This window comes from Nematolebias whitei, chromosome 6, assembly GCF_014905685.2.
Source record: "Nematolebias whitei isolate Nwh7 chromosome 6, NemWhi1, whole genome shotgun sequence".
Taxonomy (NCBI): Eukaryota; Metazoa; Chordata; class Actinopteri; order Cyprinodontiformes; family Rivulidae; genus Nematolebias; species Nematolebias whitei.
The window spans coordinates 47234828-47252234 of record NC_056503.1 but is presented as its reverse complement, the minus strand read 5'-3'; the positions used below and the strand labels follow the sequence as shown (position 1 = coordinate 47252234).

The 17407-nt window shown below is 39.7% G+C and overlaps 1 protein-coding gene across 1 annotated transcript in view; it reads left to right on the top strand.

Moving 5' to 3' along the window:
* The window catches only part of mark4b (MAP/microtubule affinity-regulating kinase 4b), a 64464-nt gene that overhangs the window by 19511 nt on the left and 27546 nt on the right, over nucleotides 1-17407 (top strand). The window contains exons 2-5 of the mRNA XM_037677707.1: nucleotides 6409-6606; nucleotides 8537-8590; nucleotides 16977-17025; nucleotides 17118-17183. Coding sequence (XP_037533635.1) covers nucleotides 6409-6606; nucleotides 8537-8590; nucleotides 16977-17025; nucleotides 17118-17183 — 367 coding nt within the window. The remainder of the gene's footprint in view (nucleotides 1-6408; nucleotides 6607-8536; nucleotides 8591-16976; nucleotides 17026-17117; nucleotides 17184-17407) is intronic.

Here is a 17407-nt window from a genome sequence, read left to right as displayed (position 1 = left end):
CCGACCAGAAAAAACAACAAACCCCCCCCCCCGCCCCCCCCCCCCCCCCCCCCCCAAGCTGGGATTTGATTCGCGACCTTCTCGCTTATAGGCAACCGCTCTACTAACTGAGCCACCGTGTCGCCTTATAATGGGAGCAGAACTCTATTTATTACACCAACCTTCATGTTTTATACTCAAGTAAACTATTGTTTGAGAGATATCACTTTCAAAACAAGTCTGCTGCTAACTTTTTATTAAATGTTATAATTTAGGTTCTTATAAAATGGCAATTTGAAAACTTTGGTACTATGAGAGTTAAGGAACCACCAACTGATGGAGCTCAGTTTATTTTACAGCCAATTTTACAGATTTTGTGACGTGCAGAGTCCAGAACAGAAACACAACAGTCTTGTTTTTATGTGTTTTGTATCTTTATAAACACTTAATGCCATAAATTGTTCTTATGTTAGACTTTTTGTCCTTTTCCCTAAAGAAGTCAAATGTACATGTTTAATATGAACAGGTACATCGAACAAAACATTTACTAAAAACAAGCTTTTTCAAGTTTAAAGCCACCACTTCTATTTATTATTTTTTTTTACATATGTACGGTATTTGCTTGTTGCTCTTGTTTTTTAACAAAACAGGGGTAATATAATTGTCTAAACACCAAAAAGGCACAAAAAGCTCAATTTATGTTTATAAAAATATTCTTAATATGACCTCTGAGACCTTGTATCATAATATTGAGGAAATTAAACTTTAGACAAGTTGTCCTTATTTAAGGGGGGACTAGAAGTTATATTTAAGAATTTAAAAAATAAGATATTTATGTTTTTAATTCCTAATTGCTTATAATTAATGTTTGTTTTTAGATTTATGAGGTTGTAATCCTTAATTTGGAGAAATTAATTAAATTTAAAAGTCACCTAGCAAAAGTTTGACACTTAAGGATAAAACTTTCTGGCCAAGGGGGGCCAGAGGGGTGGCCACCAATGTTTTGGGGGTAGCCAGCACCCCTCTGGCCCCCCCTTTGGTGGTACCCCTGCTAATAACATACAAGTTCAAATTTTTATCTGTGCAACACTTTTTAATGTCAGCTTGCATTTTTATATTACATAATATAATAATTTTGTATTATAAAGTACAAATACATTTCCATCTTGAGCTCAGATTCAAAAGACAAACATGGCTGACACATTTTTTTAAGTTTATTTAGTATCAGCAGAAGAATGGTTACTGTTTGGATTTACTGTAATTTAATGCTCTTTGTGCATCTACGACAAAATATTGTTTGAAGTGCAAGAGCTGAGAGTAAAACAGGCTTTCAGTTGGTTTTTAACACTTGAGTGACAAGTTGGGTTTAGTTGTGTTAAAGTGTTTTCCGCTGTCAGCCCATCTGTCATTAACACGTTTATTGTTGCTTCAGTGACGTCAAGTTGTCATTCCGCTGCCACACAGGAATTTACAGAACGACATTATCTTCCTAATGTGGCTTCTTGCTTAAATACCATGAAGGCAACAACATCGCATGCATTCTGTAGAGTTCGACTTGAACTTTATATAAGCCATAACTGTTTTCTCAGAGTTTTTACAGTAAAAAATCCAAAAGCAGGATGTTTTTTAAGCAACAACCCTCTAAATTTGGAGATTATCAGAATTATCTTTGAATATTTGCATGTTCCAGTTGTCCTTGCAGGACTAAGGATTATAGCACAACAACAAAAGCTGATAAAAGTATCTTAACAGGCTCTAATCTCAACTACTGTCTTGCGGTTTGTATCAGTCATTTGTTCCAGATCTTTGCTGAAAAATGGGGTGCTGGACATGCGTCAAAGCTGAGCTCACCCATGACCACAGTTTCCAATTTGTAATTCCTTCAAAATAAACTAAAATGACAGAAACAGGCAGTAGGTGTTCTGCAAAAAAAAAAAAAAAAAAGAAGCTCTATTAGAAAACAACATGGCGTCACCACCAGGTGAGCGTTAAAAAGATGGCCGTGACGGTCACGTCGATTCTTCGATTCTTTGTCCTTTACCCGACTTTGAATATTTGAAAAGCACCGCCCATCCTATACTAAACTAACTGTGGTAGTAACCGTTTTCTTCATGCCTTGAGAGGAGGTATGTCTCAAGTGGAGAGCTTTAAAATCAGATTTAAACAACAAATTTATTGTAACATTATCCTCGACTCCCAACGAGTTCCTCAAAGATCTGAGGACAGCAGATCACGTAAGGATGCAGGCAGGGTGTCGTCTCTTAATCTGATTTCTCTCGGTGCAAGTTCACGGTGCAGCTTGTTTGCTGAATGTGCAAATCACATTGTAACAGCCACCCCCACCCAACCGAACATGTTCTCAACCGTCCCACCATCCATCACCAGCAGTGAGTCACGTTGCGTTTATAACGATGAAAGGGGAGCGTTTTTAGCCCATAACCTTTTTCTCCAAATATTCTTTCTGACTCATTTACGCAACGTTAGATTTCATCCCGTTCAACCACAGGCGCACACACCAAGTGAAGTGGCTGTGGTCAGACGGAAGGAGTTTTGTGTCCGAGTTGGGGGTGGACGTGGTGTGACGGAGGGCAACGCGATGCCCACGTTTATGTGAGTTTGCTGAAAATGAAGGTAGCAGCCAGAGACAAAAGAGAGGGTGTGTCTGTGAGAGCAATGGAGAATAGAGAGGATGAAAATTGATTTGTTTGGGGGATGGGATGAGAGAGGGAGAATGAATGAGGGGAGTAAATGGGGGGGAAGGGTGAGGAGAAGGTTGAAAATTAAGACTGAATAATTTAGACGAGGAACAAAGATGTCTATGTTCTGTAAATGTCTTTGAATAACACTTGATTTAAAACAAAAAGTAATACGTTTTATTTTTTCAATGAGCTTTTAGCTTCTTTGTTTTATTTCTGCTTTAAAGCATTTTTTTTTTTTAATCAGTTCAATCTGTGTTGTCTGATTTTATAAAAACAATATTAAGTTTAAAAAAAAAAAGTTTTTTGGCATGCTAGCTGCCTGTTACTTTTCCTATTAATTTTAGGATTATGTTAAAGTTTTAAATATCTTCGCACCCGGTTATATAATGGATCTGTTGCACTTTTACAACCCAGACAGAACACAGAGAGGCTTTTAGTGCATTTAAAACGCAGAGGGGACGGGGGCTTCTGCTGTGGCAGCCCCCAGACTCTGGTCCGATCTGCCCGTTAATATTCTGCAGAGTCCGTGCAGTCCTTTAAATTTAAGCTTGGTTTTGAGTTTCCATCAGGACCTTTGGCGTGTTATTTTCTTGTTTTAGTTTGTTCGTAGCCCACGTGTGTTTTTAATGTTTGATCTTTCATTTATTTTATTGCCAGGTTTCTTGTTTGTGAAGCGCGTTGCTCTACTTTGTTGTTTTTAAATGTGCTATATAAATTAACATATTAGATACAGAAGTAGTTTTGTTTAACATGTTTACAATTACATTGTAAGGTTTCGTAAACAAAACATTCGTTTAAACAAATAAAATATTGACTCGGTCAAGCGGAGGGGTCTCGAGGCCGGTTGGATGTACGGCTAAATTCTCTAAACTTGGACATTCCCGCAGTCGGCAGCCAACTGTACGCTCCCTGAAAACCTGCGACGTCTGTGGAAATGTGCGGTGTGATAAAACATCACATTTTAGAGTGGCCTCTTATTGTGGTCAGCCTACGGTGCGCCTGTGCTGTCATCAGGCTGTCTAATCAGCATCTTGATCTGCCACACTTGTGAGGTGGATGGATTATCTCAGCAAAGTAGAAGTGATCACTAACACAGATTTGCACAAATTAGTGAATAATATTTGAGAGAGAAAAAGGTTTAGTGTTCATAGAACAAGTCTTAGATCTTTGAGTTCAGCTCATGAAACATGGCAGCAAAAAGTGTTTTGTTCAGTTTATTTGCGGATTTGGCTTTGTGATCATATTGCAAGTATTTTACTGTTGTTGCTTAAAACCCTAAATAAACAAACTGATAGCCCTATAAAACTTTTGATTTAAAAAAACTAACTATATACAGCAACTATCTAGATCTGTAGTATCTAAAAATAGTAAACTGTTCCTTCTGAAGTTTGGCAAGAAACGGTTTGTCACACCTGATATGTCTTATCAGATTTGGGCTGACCTGAAAACTACTCGGATACAACTTTATTTTTTTGTTGTGAAAAAGAGCTGTAGATAAACTGTTGACAAAAGTGTACAGTTTACACTATGAATGTTGTGGAAGTTAAAGTGGAGCCGTTCTTTTAACGTTAGCCAGACTGATTTTATTTATCACTGCAGGATATTTATTACAAATTAGAGAAATGACATTTTCTGTGACACAGTGAATGCAAAGTGTTAAATGGCTGCTGAAGAATCTGAAACTGACGTGTTAAAGCCCAAACACGCAGAACACGAGCTAAAAGGAACAAAGCACTAGCTAAGAGCTAAAAGCACAAGCTACCTAAAAGCTAAATCTAGCACAATTCGAGTTAATTTCAAGAATCTTTATTATCCCCAAGGGGTAATTTGTTTCACAGTCAGTACGCACAAAACATCCATACTAGACAAGACATTGAAACATTAGAATACCAGAAATCATCACTCTTCCTTGAGAAGCCTGATCGCTACAGGGAAGAATGGGTTTTTCTGTCTTTTCGTCCTACATCTGGGCTGCAGATACCAGCTTCCAGATGGACACAACCTAATAGAGTGGGTGATCAGGATCTGCCAGAATCAGCCTGGCCTTGTTCACTGACCTCGCCGTGTGTAGGGCTGTGCCAGCAGTTTGGCTGACAATCCCTAAGAGGCAATTCTGGCTAAAAGTTAAAACTAGCTTAACTCTAGCTAAAAGAATCAAAATACTAAAAAGAACAAAAGTAGCAATGGGTTAACTTAAAGCTACATATAGCTAAATGCTAGCTAAATGTAGCAAAACAATAGCTGAAACGGTAGCAAAAGGCTAGCTAGTTTGAAAAGGTAGCAGAGCAGTAGGTACAAGTATCAAAAGAAAAGAAAAACAGAGCTAATGCACAGAAACAGATTTTAAAGAGAACTCTAATTCAGGCGATCTCACCGTATTTCTCTTAAGAAAATATTTGTGAATGAAGCAAAATGTTTTGGAAAGTATGAAAGTTAAAAAAAAAAGTCGCAGCATTCGTCTGAAGGAGGTGGACATTTTTTTCACCCGTGAACAAATAAAATAGCACAAAGTCTGCAGAAGTAGTTCGATTGCAAATAGCAAAAGATCGAACAAAACTAAAACAATAATTTGATTCTTGCTGAATCAGCATCCACACAATGAAACTGAAGAAAAAAGGAGAAGGACTGAGAGTTTGCAGGTTTTTTAGCTCTTCAGCGGCTGTTTGATGTCCTGATTATGTGTTTGATTACTGTGGAGACAAAGATTTGTAAAGCAGTTCATGAAGAGCTTGAAGTTGTTAGTTTAAAAATTAAAATCCTGTATCAGCAGTGTTTCAGCAGCAGCTCTGCAGAGTTTAAGGAAGAAGGGTTCGTGGTAACGTGTCCCACATGTGGCCCACATGTGGGACACATGACCACAGAACGGTCCTTAGTGTTATAATGTTCTCTGTTCACGTAGATGTTGATTGATGGGTGTGCGTTCCTCTCATTTACATTATAATAAAAAAATACTAATACAGTTAAAACTGCAGCTAAGTCACTTTCATTAAAAAGTATTTATAACCTGCCTTATTAAAAGTACTAAAAATGTGTATTGATATTAAGTAGCTATAGTAAATATTTAGTAACTTATCATATAAAATTATTAAATTTGAAAAACTTGACCCATCTAATGTGTAGCTTTGTGTGTAATAAAAACATTTGCAGATATGTTTGTTTTAAAATAGACGGGCATTAAAAGTCCAGCTCAGAGAATATGTAATAAACATTATATAACTGTAAAAGTACCAGGGTTGAAAACTATGTTTCATCTCTTGTCCTTGAACAGGTGTACAAAACTACATACTAATTTATGTCATATAAAATTATCAAATAATTTAAATCCTAAAAGAATATGCATGTATTTATTTCCATCCTGTCCCCTAACAAATTAGTCGAAGTGGATTAAAACGTTGCCACAAAAAAAAATACTACAATAAAATTACAGAAAACATTCATTTAAATAATATTTAGAGTTTTATGATTGATTTTTATAAATCCACCATCAACAACTGGAGTCCATTTTCCAGGTTTTGCGTTAGATAAATAATCTCAGTGGTCAAAAACTTTTATTTCTTATATTAATAGTGCATTTCGTACTGTCCCAATTCAATTTCATGCCATGCCAACAGAAATAAACTAAATTTTAATTTGCTTTATGACTTGGAATGATGGGCGTTCTGTTATACGTGAAATAAATAAGACATTGTTTACATATAGCTGACTTGTTTGTTTGTTTTCGTCTCCTCAGCATGCCTCGCTGTCAGCCAGCCGCTCAGAAAAAGGTACCGGCTGGTCGAGCCGCTCGCTCGGTGCCCGATGTCGAAACTCCATCGCCTTGTGTTCCGACGAGCAGCCGCACATCGGAAACTACCGGCTACTCAAAACCATCGGCAAGGGCAACTTTGCCAAAGTCAAGCTGGCACGGCACATATTAACCGGAAGAGAGGTGAGGTCAAACAAAAATTAAAATCCTACAAAGTAAAAGCCCTTCTCATTTAGAAATACGAACCCTCGGGTAACTTCCAGGATTTGTCTGCTGAACCCTACAGCAGATTTAAGGCTTTCAGCTCTCTGAAGACGGTCGAGTCATTTCTTCATGGAAGTTTTGTCTGTTTTCTTTGACACTGTGGGCTTTCTTCTCGTTAAACTCCTGACCTACATTAGTGCAGCTGATATCTCAAGGCTCAGGAAGCGTTTTGTTCCCTGATCATGTGAAAGCTGCACTTAAACCCAAATAAAATGGTTCTCTGTCATATTTCCATGTTTTACGACACTGGCCTGGTCATCAGATGTTAAAACTCTTTATGAAAGCTTCGCAGTTTAGTTGAGTTCACCTTGTGTCTCATTTAAATGCAGTAAAACAATGCATTTTGGACTTTGCGCTCACTTTGCTGTGTTTTGTTGTGTTGCACTGATAAGAGCAGCGAAAGCCATAAAGCAGAATTATTGTTTACTAATGTTGATGAGTAACAATTAAAAAAATTTTTAATTAAAAACACATGAACAATATCTCATAAATATTACAACACCAAATCTGAAATTTTTTAAATTTTAGATAAATAAAGTACATTTGATTTCTATGGCAGCAAAACAAAATGTTGTAAAAGTAAGTAGGTTGAACCAGAACCAGCTGGAGGACCATTTAGCTTCTAATGAAGTTAATTATCAACAGGTCAGGGAGAGGACTGGAGATGAAGAGAGACTTTAGAGAGGCTGAACCCAGCAGAAGTAAAGATGGGCAGAGATTCACCAGTCTGTGGAAAAACTGCGTCTAAAATAGTGGAAATGTTTCAAAATAAAGCTCCTGGAACACTTTCAGAATAAAGTTCCTCAACAGAAACACTGGAAGAGTTTAATCCCCATCATCTCAGTTCATAATCTGATCCACAGATTATAAGAATCTGTCAAAGCTCAAAGGACGAGGTCCTCAGGGTCCAATGCATTAAAACCAGGTCTGGTTCTTCTCTGGGATCAGGAACACTTCCACAGATCATCTGTAAACACAGTTCATCCACAGATGCTGCTTAAAGCTCTATCAGACAAAGAAGAAGCCAGTTGTGAACACCACTGCCATCTTCTCTGGACCAGAGCTCATTTCAAATGGACTGAGACAAAGTCCAGTGGATGGGTCCAGTCCTGAAGTTTTGTTAGGAAACCACGTCCACCGTACTAAAGAGAAGAGGAACCATCCAGTCTGTTATTAGCTCACAGTTCAGAAGACTGCTTTTCTGATGGTATAGGGGTGCATTAGTACCTCTGGCGTGAACAGCTAACACATCAGCAGAACAGAGCAGTGTAGTAAGAGAAGTGAATCCAGCAGAGAAGATCCAGGACTGTAGAACAGCTGGAATCCTCCATCAGACCAGAACAGGACATTTTCTCCTAAACCTCCAACAACTGGTCTCCTCAGGTCCTCTAAAACATGTGTCAAACTCAAGGACCGGGGACAAATGTGGCCCTCGTTGACATCTTAGCAGCCCCCCAAGATGATGTGTGAAAAGTAACACACTTCTGTCTCTTGATTTTTTCCAGTAATCTTTGATTATGATGTTGAAAGCACAACAGAGAACATCAAATGAGACCAATCAAACTCTTGTTGAGGAACCTGTGACCAAGTAAAGATGTCGGGTATTTGATAAGAGTTCGTGTAGATTCTGAAATTGGCCCTTAGTTTGAAAAAGGTTTTAATTTTCTGCGATGGATGTTTGGTACTTTAATGGAAGCCTTTGGTATTTATGATGTTTTCTTGAACAAACTATTCTCACTGATAAAAAAAATATATTGAAGCAGTTTTTCAAAATGTGCATTTCAAGATTTTTTGAGTACTACATTGAGAAGCTGATTTATTTTCTCGTTCTTTGTCCGTTCATGTCCAGGTGGCGATAAAGATCATCGATAAAACACAACTTAATCCAACCAGCCTTCAGAAGGTGAGTCGCTCCTTACTGAGAGTTACTGAGCTGCACTGTTTACATTAAACTTAACTCATTTTGATGCTTTTGTCACGTCAATCAATCATTTTCCAGTTTTTTCTGTTTTGTTGTATTAGTTATTTATTTAGTTGATGAATACGTCACACCTAAAGCTAACAATCCAGTCCGTAGCAGTGCTTTGGAGATGGTGCAACATTTATGTGCAGCTCAGTGATGCTGTGTCCAGTCTAAAGTGTGTGAGGGTTAAACTTAGCTTTTCTCAGGAACTATATTTTTTATCTCCACAATCGGCTAAAATAAATCCCGTCACCCTTAGCGTGCAGCTTTCCAGCTGTAAGAGCAGTTCTCACGCTTTAAATAAGAGATTCTTTGTTCGGGACCAGCCCCGATGACCAAACTTTGTCCTCGTCCGGTTTCGAGTTGACTTTAACCTTCACAGCTAAAACGCATTCGTTCATCTTGAACAGTTTTCCCATCGCACGCGTCCCGTTGACAAATTATTTGTTGGTTGGGTCACATGTTCAGGTCTGGTTGTGATGATAAAGCCCGGTTCTGTTTGATAAGGAGTCCACCTGCCCTAAATATGAGCCCAAACAACCATGCCGGTCGGTACTGTATATGGGCCGTTAAAATAAACATGGAATCCCATCTGTCTAAAAGTTTACTTTTAAACATTTTTTTTTAACAAAGTCTGTGTGCCTTCTCATAGTCAACTCTACAGAAATAATCTCCTTTAATCCCGTTGTATCTAAACCTCTGAATCCAACTTTCAGGGATGTTCCAATCAATATTTCTGTCTGATTCAGACCGGAGTCTGTCATAAGTACAAAGTCTGACAGCGTCTCAATCTGATACCTGCTATGTTTATCATTTTAAACCACAGGCACATTAAAGTTAAAATCATTTTGTGGTTGACACTTCAGAGCTCTACAAAGGAGTAAATATAAAACTCGTTTTGTTCCTCAGTTTGTTTTTTTCATTATCAACCAGAGAAACAGAATGAACGAGTGCGTGCGCTGCACGTTTCCACAGTGCGTGAAACGAATAATCTGCGTGACAACGAAGCGTCTCCTGGTGTTACTTTGAGAAACAGCGAATTTTGTAAACGTCTATTCGCTTATCCAATAAAAGCGAGGTGTGTGTGGATGTTGTGAAGTGTATTTTGCCCCTCGCCCAGGCCCCTTCAGCCAGGAGCTGAATTCCAGACAAGCAAACAAAAGAGGTGGCCGTGTAGGGATGGGGAGGTGGGGCTGGTTTGGGGTACTGGCACAGGAGCAGGGGCCCAAAGAAGACGAGATATGGAGCAGAACCAGAGACGACAGACTGCTGTGTGTGTGGACCTGCACGGATGAAAACTTGCAAACAAGCTCAGTGCATCACACCCTCGGCTCTGCCTTTGTATGTACGTGTAATGCCATTATCTGTGTTGGTCCTTTGTTTCTGCTGGATGCTTTGTTGTTACTGTGCCAGCCTGACGACAAAGGGACAAGAACACAAGCGGAAAGTTTTCCCACAAGGCCTTTCTTCAAAGTTTTGCGTGCACAACAGTAAAAGAAGAAAAGTTTGATGCGTTTTGTCTCGACCTTCTGCTTTTGTGTCTCTTACGTTTCACTTGTTCTGGTTTAGTTAACATTCATAAAAGTAGCTGTAATCATCATTATTGAATCCAGCTGAATCAGGGTTCCTTTGATGTGGGTAAAGGTGGGTTTTCACCGAGCTGTGATGGTTGATGACTCCAGATTGTGCGAAAATTTATAATAAAGCAAACCGCGTTTTCCGCCGTAAATGTTGCACCATCCTATAAGTCACATTGTCCAAATACGTCTAATAAAGTGGAAAAATCCATAAATACGTCACTTCACCGTATACGTCGCGTCTATTATGCGTCACCGCTGACAACCTGGAAATGTGGGCCGGTCTTGTGCCACAAATTGATTGGCTACCAAATGGTGGAAGCAGGCGTATGCACGGGAGGACTTTTAACAAGAATTTAACAAGATTCACACTTAAAAACAAATATTTGTTGGCTTAAAATTATAGTAAAGGTGTGTCTCAGTTTAACTTTTGCTTAATAAATGCTCTTTGACGGTCATATCAGCTGCATTTCAAAAGTCGATACACGGAAACATGAACTCGCAGAGGGCCGAATCATTGTGCATTTCTTCAAAATTTAACAAGATAAGCACTTACAAACAATTATTTGTGAGCTCGACATTATAGTAAAGGTGCGTCTCAGTTGAACTTTTACTTTATAAATGCACTTTAATGGTCAAATCAGCTGCATTTCGCTGGGGCGGTGCAGAGAAATGAAGCTGATTTGACGGTTGCTCCCGGCAATCGAAGGTGGGCGCTGTGGCAAACCGATTGTGTCAATAGCCACTTTTATCTACTACATGACACAACTGCATGCCATACTTCTCGATTGCCATCTAGCAGCTGAAAATGGTAGGGTTGAATATTTTCAGTCAGAATGAATGAAAACGGTCGTATCTCGGCCAAAAATTGTTTTATAAATATGGGAAAAATCCATAAATGCATCGCTTAGGCGTATAAGTTGCAGGGCATATAAATTATGCAAAAAAAAAAAACGCAACTTATAGGCCAAAATATATAGTACATTTTCTGCTGCAGTCTCACTGAACATTGCTTGTTTCTTGTATGCACGGCTTTCGAAACTGCATTCTTTTATATCCACATTATTTTGTTGCCCATCTCGGGTTATTTATTTATGTTTTAAGGGAGTGCACTTAATGAATGCAGGTTCATTTGGGCTAGTTTTACAATAATTATTATCACTATCTTGATTTTTAATGTTTTTGTTTGCATGTCAGCTGGACGAACGTCATCAAAACTTGGCTTTTGTTTCATCTTTTGTTTTTCTACTTGTCCTCTTGTTCATGTGAGCAAACTGAAGTATAGAGGGAAGTATCAGGATGAACAAGTCACATGCTAATATTAAAGCTTAATTACTACGGTAATTGCATCTTTCATGCTATAGTTTTTAGCTAAGATCATCTTAGGTTTATAAATGATGGAGTTACAGCCATATTGGATTTTATAACGTTAAGAGTTTAAAGTATGTGTTGTGAATGACTGTCTGCTACTAACAGGCCAAATTTTAGCTTAATATTTCTATAAAGTCCACAGTTTTAGCCATTTTTGTGTGGCCAAGGTTGATGAGCTGTGGCGGCCATCTTAGAAGAGAAAAAAATGCTTTTGTTTTTCATCAGGTTGTGTTGTGCAAGTCCTTACAGAAAAACCGGAAGAGCTTTGACTGCAATGATTTGTTGGCAAGGACAGAACGTGACAAACGGGAGATGATGATAAGTTAATGGAGCCTGGAAGGAGACTTGATGAGAGGCTAGTAACTGCAGAAAAGCGAAGGATGGGAACTCCTCTTAGCCAATATATGTTCTCGCACATGACCACAGCTGTGAGTGTGTGCAGCTTCTGCCTTGTTTGGTGTTCTGTGGCTTCCCTCAGCCCCACAGGGAGCAGGAAATCCAAATCCAAGGATTAATACCTGAGTGTGCCTGGCAACTGTGACGCAGAACCATCCCTGTGGGACAAAAACAGGAAGCGTTTAGATTAGAAGGAGATCAATACAAGATGACTACGACAGCTTTAACTAGGCATCGATCGGATCAATACCAATGAGTTAACAAATTTCTGTCAATTTTCCAAGAGCTCTGGATTTTAACAGTCTCCGTGTTTTGTGACAGAATCGATTTTCCAGCTGTTATTTTAGTGTTTTATCTTGGGTCACAGATTAAATTTCTCACTTAGTGGTCCAGGAGCGAAATAAAGGAAGGAGCGTGTGAGGTGATGGAGGAGCGGCTCAGACAATAATTCTGCTTGAGGCTCTGACGAACAGCTGATGCACCGTGCACTTAATTCAATTACACAAATTCCCAGAGTGTCCGTCTCTGTTTATGACTATTTGACGTCTCGTTTTATGAGGACTGAAAAGAGAACCTGACAGAAAGATGGAGGCCATCAAAAATCTGGTCAGACAATATTTCCTCTGGTTCTGCCCTCTTACGTTCACTCAGACTAATATTAGGATGTCAGACATCCTAATATTGCAACAACAATAGTCTGGGACAGGTCCAGTGTCCCGCTGTGAAGCACCCTGTCTTCTTTTAACAACAGTCTGAAAAGGCCCAGGACCAGAAGAGACCAGTTGTTGGAGGTTTTAGAGGACTTGAGGAGACCAGTTGTTGGAGGTTTAGAAGGATCTGAGGAGACCAGTCGTTGGAGGTTTAGGAAGACCTGAGGAGACCAGTTGGAGGTTTAGAAGGACCTGAGGAGACCAGTTGTTGGAGGTTTAGGAAGACCCGAGGAGATCAGTTAGAGGTAATGTTCTCGTTCTCGTCTGATGGAGGATTCCAGCTGTCCAACAGTCCCGGGTTGTATTTTCAGATTTTTAAAATTTCTTTTGTTTCATAGTGCAGGGTTTTGATGAGAGGTTTGGCCTGCAGTCAGGTCAGTTCAGCAGTCGACTCTTCTACAGAGCCATCCAGTTTGTGGTTTAGTAAGGTCGTGCTGAATCAAGGCCTTTCCTGGTAAAGATGTCTGGATGGAAACAGGTGCTTTTTCTGAAAACCTGTACATGCTTTTCTTCATCACTGGAGCCTTTCCAAATGTTAAAGCTGCTTTAATGCTCCCCCATACCATCAGAGAGGCAGGCAGGCTGATTGTGACCATCCAATATTGACTTTCAGCTTGTCCTTTAAGCTCAGAGATTTTTTAAATCTGTTTTTAATGTTATAAACTCTAGAGATCAGGGTATTTCAAGTGTTTCCTGTTTTCCATTGAGAAACATTATTCAGAAATTGATCACTTTTTTTGGACACAGTTTGTTTTAGACTAGTGAACCTCTGCCCGTCTTTACTTCTGAGAGATTCATTCTTTGTAAAATGCTTCTTTTATTTCCAGTTCTCTTACCGACCTGTTGCCAATTAGCCAATTAGTTGCAAAGTGCTTGTCCAGTTGGTTCTTGTTTGTACTACTTTTAAACCGTTTTTATCCCTGACCTTATTTTTGTGTGTTGCACATTGGGGGCGGCACATTTTTGAGAAATTAACGCTAAATTTAGTTTTCCTGTAGGTGATGGCAGAAATCCATCTGTTAGTGTGTTTGTGGTTAGTCGATTGCTTTACAGGAGAAAGCTAACTGTTTTTGTCCGGGTCCACCGAGTGCCAGGAATCTGTCTCCAGTCATGCAGAGAAAACACAAGTGAAGTAATAAACATACTTTCCCCTGAGCAATTGTAAAGTAACGTTCCTGTGAACGAGCTGTCGCTGCATCACAAACGGACAAATCCCTTTATCACGCGCCTCAAACAAAAGTCTGAGTTGTGTTCTTAATCAAGACAAAGAAATCAATTAGGAAGAAAATAAATTTTCCTTTATGTTTGGATCTTACGCTGTGGTCTCGTGCACACTCGGCAGACCTCTGGATGAACAAGACAAATAAATTTAAAATCAAGCTTTTATTTAACGTTTAGCAGTTTCTCTTTCTTTGTAATGTTTTCAGTTTTTTCTCCCCCATGCCCACTCCTCATCTACTATTTTACACTAGTATGAATAATTTTCTGTGTCAGTGTTTTATTCTGAAACTCTCGTGTAGCCCTCATTTTGTGTTTGCTCTGTTCCTCCCGGTGAAGACCGCTTTTCCTTCGTGGTCAGAACGTTTCACTTTTGTCACCAATAACATCAAAAAATAATGGAAATGAAGGCATCGGCAGCATAAATTCAAAAGCTTCAGAGTCATATTTGCCAAGTTTCAATTAATTTCTGTTGTACACGTGATGCATTCCCTCTGTGATTTATTTAATGGCATTTAGAGACAAATTCATTAGTTTAATTGAACAACAGGTTGGAGAGGCAGGATGAGGCAGCAGTTTGGAGTTCAGTGATGGATGAGGAGGGGGACAGGAAGAGAAGCACACCCTGGGGAGTGGGTCAGCACATTATCAACGGGAATCTGTCCTGGGTGACCTCTAATCTTGAGGTGGTTTGTCAAAGTTTGATGTATTTGGAAGAAGGGAAACAGTGAATCGAACTTAACAGAAAAACTAATATGAACACACGACAGGTTTTTTTGTGACAGCTTCTACTTAAAAACTGATAAATGTAGCTGAACTGACACGGTTCAAGGTTTGGTGCTTGAAATCCTTGAAGGTGTTTTTATTTATTGTTTTTTAAGGTCTGATGAGTTGGGGAGCTGATCTCCTGTCTCCAGCAGTCACAGTGTGAAAGTCAGGGGACACCTGGACAGGTCCACAGTCCCTCACAAAGACATAACTTAAGCCTTTTATGTATTGTAAAGCCCAGGTCGGCCTGGATCGGCTACAGTCGGCCCAGGTTTGGTTACCCCCGGCTCTGGTTTTGTTTGCTTTCAGCGGAGTTCCACCTCGACGTGAGCGCAATTGTCATAACAAGACTGCATGATTCTCAGTTCAGCGATAACTGCTCCTCGTCATTGGTCCAGGACTCTGGTGCTAACTGTAGCATCTCTCCATCACACAACCAGCCAGAAGCTAGTAGCTGAAAGAAGTGGAGGTAAGGAGCAGTCGCTGGAAGACTGACTCCCAGGCCAGAGAACCAATCAATGGCCAGCAATCTGATGATGTCAAATCTGCAGCACCGGCCCGGTCCGAATGGAACCCCAGGTCTCTTCCAAATGAAGTTGGAACTGGACCAGACTGCCCAATGCCAACACAAAACCAGGGTGGAATCCAGGCCAGGCTGGGCCTTAAAACACTTCAGGTTCCCACATACTCGGGCGTACTTCACTCCACAGAGGTCCGCGCATGCTCGAGGTGGACTCAAAGTGTACGTCCGCAAGCCATATCTGCGCAAAGATCAGTTTTTATGTATGCGTACTTCGTGTCGCACAATAAAATACCCGGCGACGGACTGTTTTGTATGCAACACCAATGTATTAAATTCCCCTTCTTCATCCCTGATCTGGTTTAATGGCCTTTTCTGTTTTTTTATTTTATTTTTTCTATTGACTCCATGACTGAAATTGTGAAAATTGAAAGAATTTTTCACGAGAGAATTAAAATCAGGGCCGGCGTGGCTGCGGGAGGGTCTGGAGATTTCCCAGTGGGCTGGTCTGATGTGTGGGCTGCAGGGCCAGTGCTCCCTGTTTATTTATTTATTTAATTTTAAAACTTTTTATTAACAACATATAAACACAGAACACTGCTGCCGCTGCTCCTGCTTCTACTGAGGGCCGCCGGACCAATCAGCGACCTCACGTTGTCCTGAAGGTAAACTCCCCTTGCCTGCAGCGCTGAGCTGCAGCCCATCAGGGTGTACGCTCGAGTATGAAGTCTCATCCGTCTGCGCAGTGTCCGCGCTGCTCACAGAGTACACACAGTATGCTCGAGTATGTGGGAGCCTTTACCTTACTGGGACTCACCCACAGACATTTTAAAGGTGCAGCTAAAAAAAATTAGAATATGGTGAAAAAGTTCAATATTTTTGTCACTCGTTTCAGAAAGTAAAACTCATTAATTACATATATTCATTACGCACAGAGTGAAAAACATTTCAAGCCTTTATTTCCTGTCATTTTAACTTTTACAGCAATTCGTTGCCCCATTCCATCTCTTTTGAATCAAGTTTAAAGTCACGAACAACAAAATGGATTTGAGCAGCCCACAACAAAAGTGCGGAGGCTAAAGCTCGTTTTACAGCAACCATGCGTGTATTTGACAAGGATTAAACATGTACAGATGGAAAGTGGTTATGACATCAAATGTATAACTTACTATGTTTAACGACTTGGGTGTGGAGGTAGAGACGTGTTGCTGCAAGAAAATTAAAAATTACCACATTTTATTCTAAAAAATGTACAATTTCTAACTTTCAATGTTTAATATGTTCCACTGTGAATTACAGATTTATGAAATTAGTATGGCGCTTCAAAAGGGACATTTGTGGAGAGAGAAAAAAAGTTTTTTTTGTGCTCACAAAAATCTACTTGGTGTGCACGGGAAAATACTGCGTGCGGATGAGAAAACCCATAAGTTTTGAGTGCGCACAAGAAACGACTGGTGCTCAAACAATAATATCTTGTGTCTGACGTGCACTAATTAACAGCTAATTTCATGTGATGATTAATTGAAACCATCTTGAATCATCACAAAACAGGAATTAAAGCAAAAAAAATAAAAATTTAAGACACTAAACAAAAAGAGCTTGAGTATGACGGAGGAAAAGTGCTGCACAAGCTAACAAACACTAACCTGATTCATTTTACCTGCATTTACTTTCCTGGGTTACACAAACAACAACTTACTGAAGGCTTCACATCCGTTTGACTCACCATTTATCGTGTTTTCTGTGGCTCTTTGTTTCTGTTTCAGCTGTTTCGAGAGGTACGCATCATGAAAACTCTTAACCATCCAAACATAGGTGAGTTACAGCACAAAGAATGGTTTCATGTTTGTGAGTAAAAATGTTTCCCATGATGGCATTTAACATCTCATGTCCTCTGTGTGTTACAGTTCAGTTGTTTGAGGTGATTGAGACGGAGAAGACGCTTTACTTGGTTATGGAGTTTGCTAGTGGAGGTGAGTGCTTCCACCACCAGTACTGCTGTTGGCAAGCGTCGAGTCATTCCAGTTAGATCAATCATGTCCAAAATACTTTTTTGTCAGTGAAATGTGTGGAAAGTTGTTTCCTCTGCTGTTCAGACGTCATGCAGCTGCTTCACACGCACTCGTCTTTTTCTTTCCTCCCCTCCATGATCTTTTAACCTCCTCTTTGTGTACATTGTGTTATCTGTGACTTCACC